The sequence below is a fragment of the Barbatula barbatula genome, assembly GCF_947034865.1.
Source record: "Barbatula barbatula genome assembly, chromosome: 2".
In the NCBI taxonomy this organism is placed as follows: domain Eukaryota; kingdom Metazoa; phylum Chordata; class Actinopteri; order Cypriniformes; family Nemacheilidae; genus Barbatula; species Barbatula barbatula.
In genome coordinates this window covers 32942437-32963917 of record NC_136767.1, presented here as the reverse complement: position 1 = coordinate 32963917, position 21481 = coordinate 32942437, and the positions used below count along the sequence as shown (strand labels likewise).

The 21481-nt window shown below is 37.3% G+C and overlaps 1 protein-coding gene across 1 annotated transcript; it reads left to right on the top strand.

Moving 5' to 3' along the window:
- The first annotated feature begins 7353 nt into the window (after positions 1–7353).
- On the top strand, positions 7354–21245 carry tbx5a (T-box transcription factor 5a). The gene is made up of 9 exons (XM_079480514.1): positions 7354–7612; positions 8379–8533; positions 8975–9069; positions 10199–10318; positions 11620–11767; positions 13802–13954; positions 16460–16551; positions 17533–17762; positions 18869–21245. Exons 2-9 carry the CDS (start codon positions 8390–8392, stop codon positions 19453–19455), a joined length of 1569 nt encoding a protein of 522 aa, XP_079336640.1. The 5' UTR covers positions 7354–7612; positions 8379–8389; the 3' UTR covers positions 19456–21245.
- Positions 21246–21481: the final 236 nt, after the last annotated feature.

Sequence of the window (21481 nt, the reverse complement as noted above, 5' to 3'; positions counted from 1 at the left end):
TTAAAGTTCAACCCAGCCGAGTGAGTGACCATCGAGTAGCCGCCAGACACAGGGCCAGTTTCTACAGCAGCTGTCACTCATCCTCCAGTATACTCAGCTGTGGACCAAATAAAGAGACCCTTTCAATATGAGTTTTTCTGATTTTAAAATGTACTATTCAGAAGTATGTGTTTAGGTAAAATGAACATTTTTGGTTCATTCTGTGAACTACTAACAACATTTATGGCAAATTTCAAATAAAAATCATTTTTCATTTATTTGCAGAAAATGAAACTGGAGAAACATGTGAAAATAACGGAAAGAATGATATGTCATGTTTCAGAGCTCAAATACTGCAAAGAAAACAAGTTCAGATTCACCTATAAGAAACACAACAGTCATATTTGTGCATTTAGGAAAAGTTCAAAATGATTTTGAAAGTGATATTCTGGATTCTTCTCACAGTTTTTTTGTGTCTTGTCATGCTGTCAGTCTTTCACATTGCTGTTGGAGGACTTTATGTCACTCCTGAGGTCACTCCGATCAACACACACTGGACTGGACTGACCACAATACATCTAGAAATGATGATTAAATGAACATTTGAAATGATCTCTTCATTTTGTCCATAGCTGTATGTATTTAACCATTCAAATTCATACTGACATAATTTGGGAAGCACATATAGACCAATGTCGGAATGCATAAACATGGAGATAATAATCTGTGGGAAAATAAAGTGCATATACATCACACGAAATATACGAAGAAATACAAAAGGCTTATATTTCTTGAAAAATCGGACTAGCACTTTTCATAGTTGGGAATATTTCCACAGCTCATGATTGTGTTTTAGTTTAAATTGACAGTGAACTTTAATGATTGTTTAAAAGTTCATTTCTAAATGATAGTTAATAATATAATGAATCAAATAAAGGTGCTACAAAACGTTCTTCACAGTGATGCATAGAAGAATCGTGTTAGGAATTTAAAAAACATTTACAGTCAAGACTTGTTAAAGAACTATTTCTACCTTTTCCTAATCTGAGGAACCTTGTGATTCTTGATGGAAGCATTCAGATAACATAGCTTTGGATTTTGTAGCTCATGATGTTTTGTAGACAGATGGAGAAGGAGGTGAAATTTCAGGGGAAATGTGGTGTTTGTGTTATAAATGTTTCCAGTCACTAGATGGCACTAGTGTTAAAGCCATCAGTGATTTATGTTGATCTCTTCATTTACATTAAACACAATTAGCTTACTTGATTCCTCTCAGCTCAAAGAAAGTTGACACACAGGAGCAGCACAACAGCCATCGTTTAGATAAGAAGTTTTCCTGTAGCTCAGTGGTAAGGGCATTGCATTAACAACGCAAGGTTGTGGGTTTGATCTCAAGGGATTGCACATGTGTACCCATGTATAAATGTATAGGATCCAAATGTAGAATGTATAGGATAATGCAATGTAAGTCGCTTTTTGTCTGCTAAATGTAAATGTAAGAAAATACATATATTGATATTCAAATGTACTCTTAACTGAACACCCATACAGAAGGAATAAAAAACAAACCCAACATGTCCCGGTGTCCAGTAACATGAAAACGGCAGGATATTACAGAAAAACTAAAACAAACACTTACTATTGCTTTAAAGATCCAGTGTAAGCAATTTAGCAGCATCTAGTGGTAAAGTTGCAAATTGCAACCAATGGCTCACTTCACCTCTCCCTTTCAAAGCAGTACGGTGCTAAGATGTCGTCATGTTTTCACTTCTTTCAAAAGGAGAAAACATATTTATATAACGTGTTCTGAAGAGCAGTTTGTCCACTCAAGGCTTCTGTAGAAACAACATGAAGATTCTATGGTGTATGTAGATGGCAATAGCTCATTCTAAGATCACAAAAACATAACGTTTCATTCTGTAAGACACACCTCTGAATACATAGTTATGTGTATTATATTGCATTTCTGTCAATAGATCATGCAAAAAAATAACACTGGACCTTTCAAATACATCATGTTGTAATCTGGATGAGAATAAGAACGCTTGTGCAGTTACTTGATTTCATGTTATTCATTTTCAGTTTAAGTTTTAAGTACTTTGCATGAATAATTAATAATGTATGGAAAAGAACGGCAAAATGCAATCACACAGCCATCCACAACAAGGGTCTTTTTAGACTATAAAAAAGTAAGAAAGATGTTGATCTTATAAAACCTTTTTGTAAATGTTTTTTTAGGAACCAAAAATTAAGCACCTTGCAGCACCTTTTTCAAGCGGTCTGGAACATGAAGATGTGTCGTGTCTGTATTTGTCTAACCTGCTGCTCTTTTTAAATGATGTTTGATGCACCTCACCTCGCACAAATCTCTCAAACCTACAGCCCTGAATACAGCTGTCATCACAGAACCTGCAATACATCCACTCATTTATAGACTGGATCACTTCATTCACTCATGATAAACAAAGAGGATAAGTGAACTTAAATTCAACTTCATGATCAGCTGATGGTTCTCCTCCAGCTGTGTGTAGACAATCACAGAGAAACACACTGAATTTGAATACATGCTTTCATGATATTTGAGCTCCGTCAGAAGATTGAGTTTAACTAAGAAGTCACAACTTCATTAAATAAACCTTCTCTAAAACCTTGAATCAGCCTACAAAAGTATTTTTCAGTAATTGTTGATGGTTTAAATAAATACATTGTGTAAATGATTAAAAAATCTTTAATATGATTACATTTACATTTATTCATTTGGCAGACGCTTTTATCCAAAGCGACTTACAAGTAGTTTTTTTTACAGTGTCACATTACTGCAGAGCAATCAGGGGTAAGGTGTCTTGCTCAAGGACACTTCAGTCATGACCTGCTGGTACTGAGATTAGAACCTTCTGATCACAAACCCAACGCTCTAACCATTAGGCCACAGCTGACCCCAATACAAAGTTACTAGTTTCAACAAAAGCTAATATGATGATGCTTTCTTTAATTAATCAGATGACTGCAGAAATGTGTTTCCTGTAAATATTTACTCTACAACAACGTTCCAGTGCAAACTGAAAAATAAAGATTATAAACTCTGATACTGTATATACAGAATAGGCTTTTATATGATGACACCAGCAGGAGGCGCCACTGAGACTCTTTATATCATTCATTAAAAGGACGGATTCACAAAACATTTTTATTCGAATTTAAGAAAATATTTCTGTGTTTCCGAAACAAACGTCGTAGACACCGTTTTGTTTCTCAAGATAAATTGATTTCATTTTATTCTTAGGAAAAAATGTAGATGATCTTAAGAAATGAAGGAATATTCTTAGGAACATAAGAACAATCTTATGTTTCTTGTTTTGAGAACAGTTTCGTGGCTGGAAACCAACACAAGCATCACACAACATTATTGTTGACTGATTAACAATCAGAAGAACTGGTTTCAAAACACCAGAGTTTAGCACTAAATACAGTGAGGCATGACGAACAAAACCTCAACCGGATCTAAAAATAACAGACCTGTGAAGAACCCAAAAAAGACAAACAGGGATCAAGACAAACCCCAGACTGTCTTTCCTGCAGATGTCAGAATATAACAGTGCCATTGTTCCGTCTCGAGATTGACAGTCTATAAATAACGCTTATAAAATGATTTTAAGATGAGCTCAACTCTCAAATCACAACCTTTCATTCAGAGACGGCTTGAACACGTGTGTCTGATTTGAGGAAATATCCGTCAAAAACCAACAGAGGGCAGAACATTACAACATTCACACACATCTCTGACGTAATCAACTCAACATTCATCAATGATGATAATAATAATAATAATAATGGCAATGCATTATCCATTATGAGAACTGTATTCACCTATTAACAGTTTCAAGATAATCGAGGTCAGTTTTGTGATGATATTCCTCATTTGAACAAAAGTGTTTTTGTCTATTGCAGATAAAAGCGAATCACTGGGAGAACGCACACTCAAAGCATTCATTTCCCCCACAGGTTGACTTTAGAGAACTTTGAGACAAGCAAGCGTGTTGTTTTAATCACTGAACTTGAGTCTTTCTTTAAGACTGTAAGAGCAAACAGAGTTTTTAATGACTGTGACCTCTGAACACATGTACGTGGTGAGGTGGGGGTGGTTCTGGGACCACGGCTTGGAGGTTGTTGTGGATGTGAATGGAAAAAAAGCCGAGGGGACCAGGAAAGCGGAATGTGTGTCCAGTGTGTGATGTGATTGTTAGCAGAAATGTGTCAGCTCCAGCCCAGCACCCAGAGTCCCGGCGGCCTGGAGAGTTGTGAGGGAGGCGAGAGGTGTTGGGGGACGACGCCGTTCAGCTCTTTTCTGAAGAGACCAGATATCTTATCGCTCTATAGAGAAAGCATCATCCAGTCAGAGGAGGTGGGCTGAGCCGGCATGCTGACATGTGTGGCCGTGTCAAATTCAAAGACGTTGAAAGTTGAAAGCAACTCAACGTGAACAACCGTGTCCTGTTGCTCTTTAAACTGCAGAACAACAAACGTGTTCAGATTTGTGTAACAGCAAAAAACGAATAATCTCTGTGGCAACAGCGAGAGGCGCATGAACGGTCTGTTATTCTGATGTTATAGTGAAGAACATGTGAAATCATCACCGACCTCTGAGCATCTCTCTCTATAAAGTCATTTAAAAGAATGAAACATCTGTTCATCTGACACATTGATCTGATGCTTCGTGTGCGCGAGCATTAAACAGTTTGTGTTCTGACCTCTCACATATTCAAGTTTGTCATGCGTGTGTATTGGGAGTTTCTGCACTCACACACATTCTCTGGGATTGTATTCCGTCTCACTCTTTTTTACATTTGTATATATCTGAGCTTAATGAAGTCGTGTGTGTATTAAAGACTATATGTGTTGTATCTGACGTGAAACCATCACAGGCTTTATATCGACACAAACAGAAAACATTTATATAATGAAACTACAGTTATCAGCTGCTCATATAGTAGACCGCTGACCGACATTAAATCCGCACTGACTAGTTTTGTTTCATTCACATCTAAACTCTATGTTTCTGGTTATGATTCTACAATGATAATATTACATTTATATTTATGAAGCATATGATTAAAATACAGGCAAAAGATTTCAACGCGCCATTATATATACACAACATAGGCTACTGTTTAATTGATAAGGGCCGAAATCAGTTTATTTTTAATTGAAAAAAACATTTAGTTAAACATATGACTAGTGTTTCATATGTTTTACTTTATGAAGTCACATAACAGCACATTTTATTTCGTCATATGGATGAAACTCTGCACGCGCAAAAATGTCACAGTGACTGAAGAATCACAAGAAAATATATCATCAATAAAACTATACGTCGAAACTATTACAATACTCTTGATAGTAAAGATTTATTGCATAATCTTTCAAAATAATACAAATACTTGTATCTTTATGAATAGTAATAGTAATAAATTACCGCATATTCAATAACAACAAACACAACAATAAAAACATACATTTAAAATGTATCTTATAAACTTTATAACCTAACTTTTTAAATAACTGTGTGTGTTACTAACTCCTCCAAAAAAGACTTTTATTTATTGCATTCGCTGGAAAAACATCGAGTAAAATTGATTTATTCAGACTCACCTGCATTAATGACACATAAGCAAGTAAGTTTATATTCACATTATTATTACTATTGTAGTTTTAAGCGAGTTTTATTGTACAATTATAGAATTAAGCAAGCTTGTATTGTAAAATGGTCTTTAAAGCTATATTCATCTTATACATATACTCAAAAAAAAAGAGCTTGCGACGTGCAAGGAATGTTCAAAACTTTATTTCTTTCAAACTATAAATATAAATATTGGATCTATTATCGATGATCTCCGAAACACTTACATCCACATCATGGCATCATTACGGTGATATCATTTTCACCACTAATGCAGATTAAAAATATGGTTTTGTTTTTAGTATTATTGTATGTTGTGTAAAGGTTAACTGCACGTTTTGGGGGAAAGTGCGCCAAAGGTTTTTAGTCTCATTGTGCAGATTTATTTATTTATTCATCACACTGAGATCTGAGTGTTTGTAAAGAAAACGTATTCTGGCTCTTCTTTGTGAATAAAGTCATGTTGCAAACTATTAGTCTATGTGATGTGATCATGGATCGCAGTTGTTTTACGGTGGTGACTTCTCAGGCTTCTCTTCAACACAGATCAATGTTGTGCTTATTATTTATTGAATTTACAAATAGTAATATACGTTTATTACAAGAGCTGTGTTCGTAATCCTTGAGAATGGCGATATGGAAGGACTCTGATAACCTCGACAGGTTCTATATTTAGATTCCGAGTTCAGCAAACGTACTAATGTAAGAGTGTCATGAACATCTGACTGGATTACTGTCCTCAAGAGGGATTTGATCTCTAAGAATTATTCAAATCTACATTGCGCTAAATAACACGATTAAAGTTCAAACACGCACACACGACATTATTTATCTGTGCTGTTTTACTAGATGACTCTTCATAACCTTTAACACAATTTATATCTGGGTTTGGTTCAAAAACGAACATCACTTCAGTTACGCGAGATTCTTCGTTCGTGGGATTGTTTCAGGCCCATATATGCAAAACAACAGCAGTTCAGGTAAGCGATGTCTAATTCATTTGTTTGTTTAACCCGTAATAACTGCACTTTGTATCCATCAATATTTGCATTCAGATGATATTCAATAAAGTGTGTCGAGGTCAACAGCACCTGCGAAATGACATTTTTCATCACGGTCACAACAACTATAAACCTCACACGTGTGTCTTCGCATTACTAAATCATAAGACAAACATGAGATGTGAGTCACAATAAAACCACTCTTACATATCTCAATTCTAGAAAATTAATTGACAAGAAAATGACAAATGTGTTGTGTGTCCCCGTTCATTGAAGAATATACTGAAAACTTTATTGTCATTCACAAACACAAATAATCTGAGGACTGAGCAAAACTCAACATGCACAAATCTGTTAGAATATATTTCCAATAAATTATTTAACACAAGACGAATTTCTAAGTGAATTTGGATGCGTTTAAAATGTTTTGAATGCGCATCTTAATAAGGATGTGTGGCTGGGGGATGCTGTGGGGGTGGGGGGGATACGGGGCGGGCGGGCGGGTGGGTTGCTATGCTGTGGGTGGACCGAAATTATCACGGTACCGCTTGTCCACAAACTACAGACGTGCTTCCGTTTTCTAGACTAACGTAGAGTTTTACCATTATAGTAACAGAGAGAGAGAGAGAGAGAGAGAGAGAGAGAGAGAGAGAGAGAGAGAGAAAGGAGGGTGGGGGTAATCGTTCCGTTTTCTTCGAGGAATTTTAGACTAGTAAAAAGAGAATAAGGGCTGCTGGACTCTGAATCTGAGCGTGACGTGACATTCGTGCAGAATCTCGTGTTTAGTGGTTTCTGTGGATGAAGATTTCAGGATAAACTCATGGATTCACAAAGCTGCACTCCGAGAGCTACATGCTGGGAATATATTTCACATCGCCATTAAAGCTCAATATTGGGAAAAGATAACGAGCTCTCGGACCGGTTCAAACTCGTCCTCTCTTCTTCAGAAATAAAGGTAAAGTTGTTCTCGTCAGTCTGATTCATGCTATTCCTGTTAATCCGGTGAATTTAGGCCACGCGTGTTTCATTCACTACAGCACCGACACACACACGTGTAAAATACACATATGTGTCTATACACACGTGTGTTACTAAAACACTGATAAAACTAGACATGTGTGTTTTCACATGAGATGAACAATAATGTGTTATGTTATGTTAGCTCGCTACAGAAGAATATTATTCTGATCTCCATAAACTTCCCATAAAGACTCGGAAAACAGTATAATACAATAAGCAACAATACGAAATGAAATTGTGATTTGTGTTAAATATGAATTTGTATTACACGCACATTGCTCTTGTGTTTTAGGGCGTTTTCATGATTGGGTCAAACAGACATTTTCTATGTTCACTTTAACTTTCTCTTGGGTTTGTCCATGATTGGGACGAACCAAACCATTATTTTCTAGAATACGTGCTTGTGTACATATGAATCTGTACATGTGTTGTGTGTGTGTGTGAGAGAGAGAGAGAGAGAGGGAGAGAGAGAGAGCAAGCGCGTGAGTTTCAGAAAATGGCAAGTTATGTGAAAATATATTTTACCAAATAAAAATAATAAATGTAAGCCTGTTTGGTACAGGCCCGTATGAGTGCGTCATTGCTTGTTTAAAAACTATTCTGCACATAAACAGAGAAAACATGGAAATGAAACAGAAATGTTTGTGTGTGAATGCTGAAGAATTATGATTTTTTTTGTGTCACGGTTGAATGTTTCTTAGGATCTTCTGACATGGCGGACAGTGAAGACTCGTTTCGGCTCCAAAATTCTCCCACTGACACCGATCCAAAAGATCAACAAAACGACGGAAAATCAGAGAAACAGAATGCAGCCTCCAGCAAATCTCCGTCATCACAGACAACATACATTCAACAGGTAACATCCACTATAAACTCGTGCGTGTCCAGTTATTCTACACGACACTTCATTTATTACCATTCTGAGACCCGCCAGAAAAAACAATGACAATCCAAGAAGAGAAGATTTTTTATATTAGCTTTAATATTCATAAATTACACGTGTTCATGTGTTCTTTGACTAATGCAAAGAAAAAAAAGAATTTCACAAAATCTTTTTAGCGCAACAAATACACTGTTTTATAACAAAACTATTTTAGTTCCTGTTCAATTTGATGTATTTCAGCTCATTTAGACACATTTTATGTTAAAAAAGATCGTGTAGTGCAGGTATTATCGCTCAGGATTGATCAAGTTTGTGATATTGTTTTTGTTCAGAAGTAACTTTCAGTGTGTGATGGTTAATGCTTTAAACACATGTTTCGTTTCCTTCATTTTCCTCTGCGTGTGTTTTTGAAAGGGAATGGAGGGAATCAAAGTTTACCTGCACGAGCGAGAGTTGTGGGCAAAGTTTCATGAAGTTGGGACAGAAATGATCATAACTAAAGCAGGAAGGTAAGAAACAACACTTTTATTTTCACTTCATCTACAAGCTACACTTACGTGATGAATGCTACACACACACACACACACACACACACACACACACACACACAGTGTGAAGCAATTTCAATGCTTTAAACATTCTTCCCATTTTCATTTAAATTACATATTAAATTCTCCCTCTCGTAATATTATTATTTCATGCACTTAATCATTTAAAATAATCGTTTTGCAAATTGAGTGATTTAATTCGTTTTACACGCACGATTGTAATTGTTGAGAAGATAAATCTGCTAATACTGAACCTTTTTAGCGTTTGTCACCAGAATTGTGTTTCTATTGCAATACATTTGATTAAACAATTATTTTAGTTATGAGCAATTTCTGATGCTTTTATTATCGATGGATAAATTCTTATTTAGTATACTCGGTCGTTTTAGCTCAAGTTGCAATGAACTACTGGACATTCATATTTCATTTATGTATTTTACAATATGTTGAATGCTGTCATCTAACACCCTTCTTTTTAATCATATTACAGTCTAACAGTGTCGTGTTTTAACATGGTGCTGCTGTAGGTTTTTATTCTTCTGTTAAAACGATTGTTTACTGTTGAAAGAACTCTTATAGAAATCAATGCGGTTCTGTAGGAGCTGAAAGGACGTCAAATAAGCGAAACGCCGTTTATTTCAGCTGTATTGATGTCTCAGTGACTCTGCTGACTTCTTGGATTTTATTATTTATAACAGTGACGTTTTGTCCATCGACTCTACGAGAAACGCGCTGTTTAACCTATTTTATTCTCGACTGCTCGTTGTGTTTAAATGTCGTTTCACTTTAATTTGAATATGAATCGCGTTTGTAGTTTAATACAGGCCTGCACGTGGCTCTTCATAAAAACGATTCATTCACAGGAGTTTTAATCCATTACATCTATGTATTTTGCCATTCTTTATTAATTATGTGCTTTACTTGTGGTATTATAATGTTTACAATGAAAGATTACGTTAAGACCAGTCATGTCTCATGAGTACAGTATCGATCATAACACACAGATGAATGATATGAATGTTTGCCGTACACACGTTTAGTCTTTATACGCATTTCTGGTGCAGTAATTGTTTGGCACTTCTCTCTACAGGAGAATGTTCCCGAGCTTTAAAGTGAAGGTCACCGGGTTGAACCCGAAAACTAAATACATTCTGCTGATGGATGTCGTGCCAGCGGACGACCATCGCTACAAATTCGCCGATAACAAATGGTTCGTAAGACGACAAAAACGTCATTAATGGGGAAATTTATTGACACTGATGGACTTTGGGAGACTTTGAAATTAATTTAACTAAAACTTTTAGTTCCACAAGAAGAATATATCGCCCTTAAAGAAAACCAAAATCAAAACCGGTGTGTTTTTTTACTTTTGGTTGCCTTATTAAATTAAACTCCCGCATTACCCGTATCTGAATATTACGACTTTCACAGCATCACAAATGGGTTAAAACAGTCCAGTCCTTTAGTTCATCACATTGTAGGACAGTTTAAGGGTTTAAGCTGTTTTAACGCATTGTTTCTAAAAAGTTCTCTCACATATAGTGTAATAAGTAAATATATAACTCACCTTAAAATGTCTATACATATTTCATGTAGAGTTCTCAGCCAGCTGCACGGAATAAAGCAAATAAATATTCTATCAGATCCAGATGAACATTAAGAGTTCAAATGTAAACTCTTCAGTTTCAAGATGTTTTTACCTTCTTCTGGGGTCCTAATGAGAAACAATTTCAGGAACAGTCAGTCTACAAAACACAGTAATTCATTATATAACTTTTATTTTTAAGGAAAAATGTAAATTCATAGACAATCGAACAATTTCAATATTAGTTTAGTAGAAAATTTAATATTCACATTTTTATCTTCCACTGTTCTGCAGCTAGACCGGCTGGACAATTTCAACATTTTACTTGCCAAAACAAAACAATAAATGTACTTATTATTAGGTAACATTTTGCTAAAGATTTACAGTTAGTCATATTCTGTCCAAATAAATGATGAAAATTCTAAATAATTGAATAAACTTTTGTTATACAATTTTCCAATCCTATTATACCTTGTTAATCCTTTTTTATTTTGAACTCTTAATTTTTGGCTCTGGAAAATCTACAACATCCATCAGAAATGATGTGTGAAACATTTGAGATGCTGGTCACATACTTCTTATACTTTAAAAAGCTTAAGGTCAAACATGTTGAATTCTGATGTGCATTATTTGGATGTAGAAGGCTATTGAGAGACGAGATCACAGATGATGTGAAACTAATGACTCTATTGATTGATTTCTTTTGAAAGAAACACTGCAGCAAAGCAAGAGAACACTTTGTTTGTTTAACGTATGTTCAGGGTACAAAATATCTTAATTGTCTTAATAAATATAAAGAAGTACTTAACTATAGATCAAGCAGAGAACAGAGATGTATAATATTCAACCAAACTGAATGTGTTTGTTTCTGTGTTTATGTTTATGACACAAAAGATAAACGTGCGTGTGTTGTATTTTGCCTTCAGGTCTGTAACAGGTAAAGCAGAACCAGCGATGCCTGGACGACTGTACGTCCATCCGGACTCTCCGGCCACCGGCGCTCACTGGATGAGACAACTGGTGTCTTTCCAGAAGCTCAAACTGACTAATAACCACCTCGATCCATTCGGCCATGTGAGTGAAGAACCTATTTTCACTTATTCCCTTTCATTCTTTCTCCTGAAAACAAATAACTTTAACAAATAAGAAAAAAATCTTTGTCTAGATTTGATTTCTGTGAATTGCTTTGAATGAACAGAAGTCTGTGAGGTGTTACTGACAAACAGCAGAAGAGCGTAATAAGGAAACACCTCTAATGACATCAAACCAACAGTAGACAACCTCAGTGAACACACTTAATTCACATCATAAACTGTGTTTGTTAACACTCAGTGAGCACGGTGATGTTTCATTATAATAAAGTCTTACTGGATGATACGCATGCAGCGGGTCAATGTCAAGGATCTCGCTCGGTCTATGAGCGACTGTTTGTATAAAGCGAAGGCCACAGCAGATTCCTCTCGTATTCATATTTTGATGCTTTGAAACACGCTCGGCAAACGCTCTGTCAGTGTTTGGATGTGAAGTTTCTCTGCCAAACCTCTGCTGGTAGAATGAAACTGGAGCCCAGCTGGAATGTGAGCCGTGTTGTAAATTTCTGGCCAGAATGCATTTTTGATTGGTTGCAGTGGTTCTTGGCGTGCCCCCCTTTTGTGCTGAAAGAGCACCCTGGGATTTATAAATGAAGCACAGCTTCTCCACCAAAATAACAATCCACTGCCTTGTTGTTCCAGGTGCTTGAAATAAATTCAGACTTATTTATAATTACTGGTCTCAGAAAGAGAACTGAACATGCAATGCTAGAAGCTATAATAAAACCTGACCATACTTCAGAATTCTAGAATCGGCCTCGAGTCACGAGATGAAGACGATGTCCCAACAGAACTTTCCTCCGCTTTGCAAAGCGTGCACGTAGAGTAAGAGCAAACAAAGACTTTGGCTGCTTTGATCATTTTTCGTGTCATTACTCAATAGACACACGCACACACTCTCATTCTGTGCTTCTTTCAGCCACGTAGAAATATGTGAGTGAAAGCGGCAGAGTTTGGATAACTGCGTTCACACTGTTTATATTGAACGGCCGTGTGAGATGAGTGATGGACAGAGGTATACAAAGGCTGTTCATCTGCAGCGTTTCACAATCTCTGTGATGTCAGGAACATGAAAGAGACGGGGGGCAGCATTCGGTGATCTCTCACTATCATTAAACACTATCGTAGCACGCCCGGGGAAAATGGAGCAACGGGCACCCACGAATACTGAACTCCTGCTGGGTGGTCCCAACACAAACCCACTGAAAAACACCCGTGTCTCCTCACAGAAATATTCACATTACGTTTGATCTGATAAAGCCATACACATCACAGAATTATGAAATCATACATATTAAAAATGAATTTGACCCCGAACCATTAATAATGAATCATGTTTATGTGTATTGTATAAGCACTGTTCTGTGTTTAAAGCAGCGGGCAGGAAAAACTGGTGTGCTGCTTTCATGTCTCAGTGTTTTTGTTAAACCATGAACAGTTGAGAGGAACTGAAGTCAAGTCACTGATCAAAGCAGAAACTCTGCTGCTGTTTGGAGACACATGTGAGACCAAAATGAGATTGTGTGGATGAACACACCTGGCAAGAGCAAAGTCCATTACAGCACCTTTGACTTGAAAAGCTGTGTGGGACAAAATTACAAGTTTATTTATTTATTTAGACTACTGCATACAGAGAGAAAAGAACTTGCCAGTTTTAGAGGGACACAACCAGTTTGGATTCATTAAAAAGTCCATTAAACGTGCTTCAACTGTGCCAGTTTAAAGAGATATAAATAATACAAACATGGCATAGGAGAGCAAACACATAGATCATCACATAAAAACTCTTTATCATTTATACATCACTGACAGCACTTTATGTCAAACTTTATTTATTTGTTCATATATTCTGTAAAATAAAGTAATAGGCACATTGTAAGTCACTTAAAATAACTCATTTTAAAATCTTGACTAACCTTTATAAAAAGATGACATTTTATAGCCACGTAAAAATGCCTCGATTTTTTTTACTTGCATGAAATAAGGATTTTAGTTTACATGCTTATATGTCTTGCAGATTATTCTGAATTCAATGCATAAATATCAGCCGAGGATTCACATCGTGAAGGCGGATGAAAATAACGGCTTTGGGTCTAAAAACACGGCTTTCTGCACACACGTGTTCCCAGAAACTGCGTTTATTGCCGTCACGTCTTACCAAAATCATAAGGTAAGTTTGATTGTATTTCATATTATTGCTGATGTGTTTATTTCAATTACATTAACATAAAAGTAAACTAAACCGAGTATTGGAGGTGTGTGACAGGACGATTAAAACATTTAGGTTAAACTCTAAACACATGAGATCAATAAAAGATTTACTCGATGAAAAATGAACAATTATTTCACCAGGACATCCAAAATGTTGTTTATGGTAACAGTTTATTATTATTAGACTGTTATCAATTTCTTATTTTTAATAAGGACAGCCACAGAAGGACAGTAGCCTACATGTTATTTTTACAATTCTAGAGAATGATTATTTTCAGTGTTCTGTATGTACGGGTAGAAAAGTTAAACACACAGTGAATATTCGTGACTCTGCCTGTGAAAACCCTCACATGAAATCATCCTGCAATGTAAAAACATTATGTGAAAATAGAATGATAAAAGTAAGTTCATGTCAAAGATTAAAATCATAGTGGATTAAATCAAACTTTGATGCACATTATCTCCAGTCTGAATAACTTTCGAGAGCTTTTTTGGTCAAACTGCAAGTTATAAACTCAAAAGTTCAACACTAGCAAATAAGGACAAAAACTTTGATTTATTATTATTAGTGTGTGCAGCCCGCTTAATAAGTATAATATTTAACTAATATACAAAGTCATTTAATATCACATTTTTGCGCACATGACGACAGTTATGACAAAAAGGGGGAACGGAAAAGATCTCTTCCAAAAAATACTGACACAAATACTTATTCATTTATACGCATAATTTTAGGCACCTAAACGGTTTCGACATAAACCCGCAAAGGGCAGAACATGTGCAAAATAAATACAGCCTATGTGGCTACACATTTGACAACTTTTCTTTAATAAATAATATCATACTATATTACATAGTAATAGCTTATATCGGATTTATTTTGTTTGTTGTTAGTTAGTTAGTGTGACTTACCAAAGTACTGAAAATGACACACGTAACTATTAAAACCAAATAATACAAATTGTACAACCAGGTACAGACGAGACTAAAGAGAACACAACGACATGACTGTCGGGTGTAGTGTTGTTCATCTCAGACTCGTGTTTGGATCTTCTGCATATCTGTTTGATAAGAGATTTGAATATACATGTAACAGATGTTTTTTTTAGTTTATTTGGAGGGTTTTGTGTTGTATCGTATCGACGATGAGAGTTGAGGCGGAATCGTTTACTTTCTCTTCACTGTTTCAATTGAAGTCAACATTAGATTGTTTTAAATTCTCTGTTTGATTTCTCGTTTCTATAAACTGATTTAAGCAAACACATTTTTTAAATCATTATTTTTATTAGGCTAAATGCTGAAACACGTGCACATGAATTGAATTAAAAAAAATAGCATGAGAAGAAACTGTTTGTGCTCTTTCGTCTGCTGCTAAAAGCAGGAAAATAATCACGTGCACATTTATTTACCTTTAAATTCAACAAAAGAATTTTCACCAACTTTAACTAACGTTAAAAAGCCACGGGTTGCCGTCATTTACTCATTTATGCTTGAATATATTCATGATAAAACCTCATACTACGATAGAAAATACACGTTTGAGAGATAAACAACAATGAACTGTTATAAAAAATAACAAAAGGATAATTCATAACGAAAGAACGTCTGACGGGTCTGTTTTTATGTTTTTGGCTCTTGTGTTTATTGATGCGCCGTAAAACAGTCAAGATTCTTTAATAGCGATCGTGGCACAGTTTACAAAAGACCGAATGCTGAAACCTGCCTGAAATCAATTACATTATTGGACAAGAACCACGAAAACCTGCTTGATAAAGAAAGTTAAATGAGAGCAGATTAATTCTGTGCATGTTGTGGGTGTAAATGATTGACTTACATTCATTAACATAAAAACACAAGTCGCTGCTCCAGATACTGAAAGAGCTTTTCAAATAAGACATTACTTTGTGAAATTATTTTTTAAAATGACATTAAATTGACATGAACAAATCGAGTCAATTTGCGTTTAAGACAGCTGGAAGACCAGGTTCACCACAACAGCCAAAATCTGCCAGACGGAGTTCAAGAATAAACCTTTAAGAGTCTACAAACACGCAGTTGCATGTGTAAAGACACTGACACGATTTCTTATTCATGGTTCTCCCACAGGCCATAAACCTTATTTCTTTATTCGAAAGATTTTGTGATGCAAGTAAAACATTAAAACAAAATAGAAAAGAGTGCGTCTATAGCCTAAATCCAGAAGGCGGGCTTGTGTTAACACTGACAGTTGTGAACTGATGATGAAGATCAGACCTTCAGCTTCAGGACAGACGCATCATCTCTCCATCAGCTGCTGATTATCTGTCAATATTCACACACAGCAGATCACATTTATCTAACATTCATTGATAAAACAACTCATCTGAAGTGGGTTACAGTTAATACCACACAATCCATGAACACTTTACTGCTAAAGCCAAATCTACTGCTGCAGTATTTAAACATGTTTGTGTGCGTTTCACAGATCACGCAGCTGAAGATTGAGAACAATCCGTTTGCTAAGGGCTTCCGGGGAAGTGACGACATGGAGCTACATCGCATGTCAAGAATGCAAAGGTAAATATGAACCTGTGAGGAAAAATCTTAACAGCTGATGTTTGTATCTTCAAGATAACGGCGCTGTAAATGTGATCACATGACTGACAGGAGCCGGGGTCAGCCGGAGGGGTCAGCGCTCAGATTAGCTCTCCGACTATCACTAAACACAGATAGAAAACAGAAGAACTGCTGTGACCCTATACCATCAGACATGTTCTTATTTTCTCCAGATGACTGCCATGTAATGTGTGGAAAAACACATTTTCAAAGCAGAAAATCTGGTTTTAGGGCTCGCGGCAGCCAGCGCAGGCGTTGTCCACTCTGAAATGACAGAACTTGTGATAGATGAGGAAAAAATGGCAAGGCATTTTCCATGCCGCCGCTCGACTCCGTCTGTTGTTACTTTTAAATGAGCAGAGAAGGAATTGACTAATGTCTCTCGTAAGAGCCTCTCGGGATCAACGTTCAATCGACTTTCCAGATATAATGACCTGAAGACTTTTTAAGCCAGTGGGATATTTTGGAAGCTCTTTTCTTCATTTCTTTATTCAGCAGACTGTACTCGCAGTTATTCATGTAGCAGACATGTTTGTCTCAAGTAACTCAAGACACGGATCGTTAAAAGCTTTTGTACAGATTTATTAGAATCGCTTCAGAAATGTACTGTAAATTAATAAAGATGCTTCACAATGCCTTAGAAGATCCACAAATGTTCTTGAGTTTAGATTTGAGATTCTTTTAAAGCTAAGGTAAGAAAGAAATGGTTCTCCTATGGCATTGTTGAGAGCACTTTTATTTTGAAGAGTGGCGATGAATGAGCTCTGGTTTGAGTTAAGTTTGGACTGAACTAGTGACTGAAGTATGCTCAAGTCCATGTGAAGCGCTTTTCCATTGTTTAATGAGTTCATTCTAACCGAGAGCGGTTAGTTGCCAGATCTCTGAGTGAGAGACGCCGTGCAAATTAATGTCAAGTAAATCCCTATTTCTTCTTCTCTTAAGCACTAAGGAATATCCGGTGGTCCCTCGCAGTACCGTCCGTCAGCGGGTGGGCAGCAGTCAGAGTCCCTTCAGTGGAGATGTTCAGAGTCTTTCAGCCCCGAGTGCCATGAGCTCGCAGTACAGCTGTGAGAACGGAGTCACAAGTACATCTCAAGACCTGCTGCCTCAGTCCAGCTCTTATCCACTGCCTCACGAACATGGACAAGATTATCACTGCGTCAAGAGAAAAGGTCTGTGCCGTTACTATATTTACACAGTCTGCAGATGATTTTATCCAAAGTGACTTAGTGTACTAATAAAAAGCTTGAATGCACCATATGTAGACAAATGTATTGGGAAGCCCCCCTCTATTAAAGCAACACTTTAGAACTTTAGCTCACGGGTTCCCCATGTGGTTGATATGCGCAATTGCCTGTTACTAGTGTCTTATATACTGTCGCTGTATAAGCTTTCCCGTGGGCACCGCAACACCTTGAATTTGTTTACTAAGGTGATGGAACCGGCGAATGCAGAACAATTGTTTGGAAACCATTTGGCACTCTTCCACAGGCAGGGGATGGGCAGTGCTATGTGTACGGACCCCAACAGTGTGCTTGTAGCCGCTATAAGATTCCTCGTATAGAATTCATCCAGGTCTACAACTGAAATCCTTTTTAGAGACATTATGTTGAGGTCGAAAAACTACATATGGCACTTTTCCACTGAATATGACTGCATGGTACGGTAATATAGCTATTGAGACACTTAACGCAATGCTACATTAACATACCATCGTGAACCGCCGAGCAAACCATGTTGTCTGCTCTTTGCTGTAAAATATCCCAAACTCTATGCTATTTGAGCAGTATTTTGTGGAAAAACGCCAATTGTGTTGCTTAAAAAACATGTTTATCTATTCCAGTCATTCCACTCAAAACAAATATGAATGCTACACCATGTTTGATTCTTGTACAACAGCAAAATACCCTTCCAAGTCATTGATGGGTTTCTGTCTTTGAGATCTGAGCTGCATGTTCTTCAACACTAAACTGAATCAATCATTTCTTTTTCAATCTTGATTTGTGCATTGTCATATTGGAATAGGAAAGGGCTCTGTCCAAAATGCTGCAGTAAAATTACAAACACATAATTCTCTAGAATATCATCTTAAACCGTAGCATTAAGATTTGTGCTCACTGAAATGACTCAAGTACTCAAATGTGTTCATTAGAAGAGGGCGTCCCAATACACTGCTAAAGCATCTCTCTGCCGGTTGAGCAACAGGAAATGTGTTGATGATGACCATCTGTGAGTTGCCATTTCATTCATTTCTATATATCACTGTGTGTATGTGCAGTTGAGGACAACAGTCACGCAGGAGATCACTCGTACAAGAAAACCTATGTGGAAAGTTCATCCAGCGAGGACGACCACTACTATCGGCCAGTGAGTTACCCTCAGCCTCTGGGTCTCTCCAGCGCCCCCTACAGGACAGAGTCCGGTCAGCGGCAGGCCTGCATGTACGCCAGCGCTTCTCAAGCTACCGAGCCGCCGCCGAGCCTGGAAGACATCAGCTGTAACACCTGGGCGGGAGTATCACCGTATGGCAGCTGCTCAGTGTCGGCCATCCAGCAGATGGAGCGGCTGCCCTACCAGCACTTCTCGGCTCATTTTAACTCGGGACCCCTGGTGTCCAGATTAAGCGGCGTGGCAGGTCACGCCTCTCCGCAGCTGACCGACACTCACGCTATGTACCAGGGCCCCGTCCCCCATCAGCCTCTGGGGCGTCAGTGCAGCCCGAGCGCCGGGATTCAGTCTCCGAGCGCCGGCCTGCAGGGGAACGAGTATCTGTACGCTCACAGCATCCCTCGCACCCTCTCGCCGCATCAGTATCACGCCGTCCACAGCGTCAGCATCATGCCCGAATGGAACGAGGGAAGCTAACTGCATCTGGATCACTCCAGCATCTGTCCTGTGTGTTTATGTGTCTGAACATCAGCGTGACGGAACACTCTCAGCTCTTCTCTGTATGAGAGCGACTGAGGCGAGAGAGAGAGAAACACACACACACACACACACACACACACACACACACACACACTCTCCTCTTGTATGAAACTGTACATCAATGCATAGAGATGCAAACACTTACTGACTTCTAACAGAAGAGGAAGATGTAATCAAGGGAAAGAAAGACTTTCGAGAGACTTTTCTCATGTGTGATTGATGATTTGTAGGTATGAGGTGATGACGTTTTTGGATCTTCTGACTGATTGTTCTGCTTTCTATAAGAGTCAATGAAACTTTTACAAACCACAGGAGAGAAATTTATCTGGTGACTCTCATTCATGCACTTACTAGTTTATGTTCAGGGAAACGCAACAAGTTTATTTTTGTACTCAATCTCTTTATGTATCTGTATGACCAGTGGATTCATGACACTGAAATATCAGTCAAAGAAAATCAACATAAACAGCAAATAGACGACACATTCATCCAGACTGCTCATGTGATAGTGTCACTCTATAAGCTAGATCTCGAGAACGCAATGTCACATCATCTAATACATCCACAGTCCTCGAGAGTCTTTTGCTGCGTCCCAATTCACACACTATCCGTCCTAAATAGTATTCGATGAATTAGTACGTCCCAAACCCTAGTATGTTGAAAAGAGTATTTCAAAGATTCCTGGATGGTTTATTACTTCCGGTGGAAAAGCTAAATTCAGAATGATGCAGACTAACGGCTGATATTACCCACAACTCACTGCGAGTTTACATTGATAAAATAACATAACTGATGTGTCACTAAATAAATATAACTATAGAGTGAACATTACATATGAAACAATGAATGAATAAACACTTAAATGGAAAGAAGAGCTGTGTTTTGATGTGAGTGACAGTTAATGGCCACAATGTTGTCCTGGCAACAACGGCCACTTCCTGTTAGGCTGTCCCAGTGCGTGCATATTGTTTTGCTACACACTAAAATGTATAAACGTATATTTATATACACTACATACTTTAAGTGCATAGTAGAAGTAGGTGAATTGGGACGCAGCGTCTGTCTCAGAACACAAACACACACACCTGAGTTTCATTTCTGCTAACAGGAAAACCATCTTTGTCAGTTCTCACAGTTGACAGAGGCGTCGTGTATAAGTCATTGTGTAGATTTCATCATTAAAACGTGCGTTCAGACAGTCAAGAGTGTGCGTACAGTGTGTGCATATTTACACAGAGTTTATTTTTATAAATCCCAATATACATGTGTGTGCGTGTGTGCGTGCGTGCGCGTGCGCGTGTGTGTGTGTGGTTATTTACGCAACGTTTATACATCAGGTCCCTGACGCTAAACCTCTTAAAACATGACGTTCTTATGGAAATGTTTCTTTTTCAACACTCACAGTCACCAGATTTCTTATGTTAATAGTATTTATTTTCCTTGTATTATAAAATATCTTCTTTTATTCTGCCTTATTTTGTCATTTTTTAGTTTAGCATTTTTGTCATTTAGCTGCATTTTAGGTTAAAATGCATTTTTAACTAAAAAGTAAATTGATCTGGTTTGAGATTCTTGATTTTTCTGTCAAAAACTATGAGCGTGAGATACTTGTGCATAAAAGAAATGTACATAGAAAACAGAATAAATGTAAAACATCCTTCCTTGAATTGTGAGTTTATTTAAAGAAATGTTCCTGACCGTAATAAAGTCGAAGTCTGATGGAGATGAACTTTGACTCTTCAGATTTCTCTCAACACGTCACCAACTGAAGAGAATGAACGTCATCAGAACGAAACAAACTTTATCTTAAAGTTCAACATTAGTCTCTTTATATACGTGAGGAGTGAATTATGTTGAATGCAGTTCATGTGCAGATCCAGATGATGATGATGATGATGATTTCTGTGGAGTGGCTGTAAATCATGTGAGGAAACGGGACACACACACACACTTTAACCGCTGC

Excerpts from the sequence above, each read along its gene's own strand:
- tbx5a (XM_079480514.1), top strand. The coding sequence starts at position 8,390 with ATGGCGGACAGTGAAGACTCGTTTCGGCTCCAAAATTCTCCCACTGAC. Across the intron at positions 8,534-8,974 it reads AGACAACATACATTCAACAG|GGAATGGAGGGAATCAAAGT; the intron begins GTAACATCCACT and ends TGTTTTTGAAAG. Across the intron at positions 17,763-18,868 it reads TCACTGCGTCAAGAGAAAAG|TTGAGGACAACAGTCACGCA; the intron begins GTCTGTGCCGTT and ends GTGTATGTGCAG.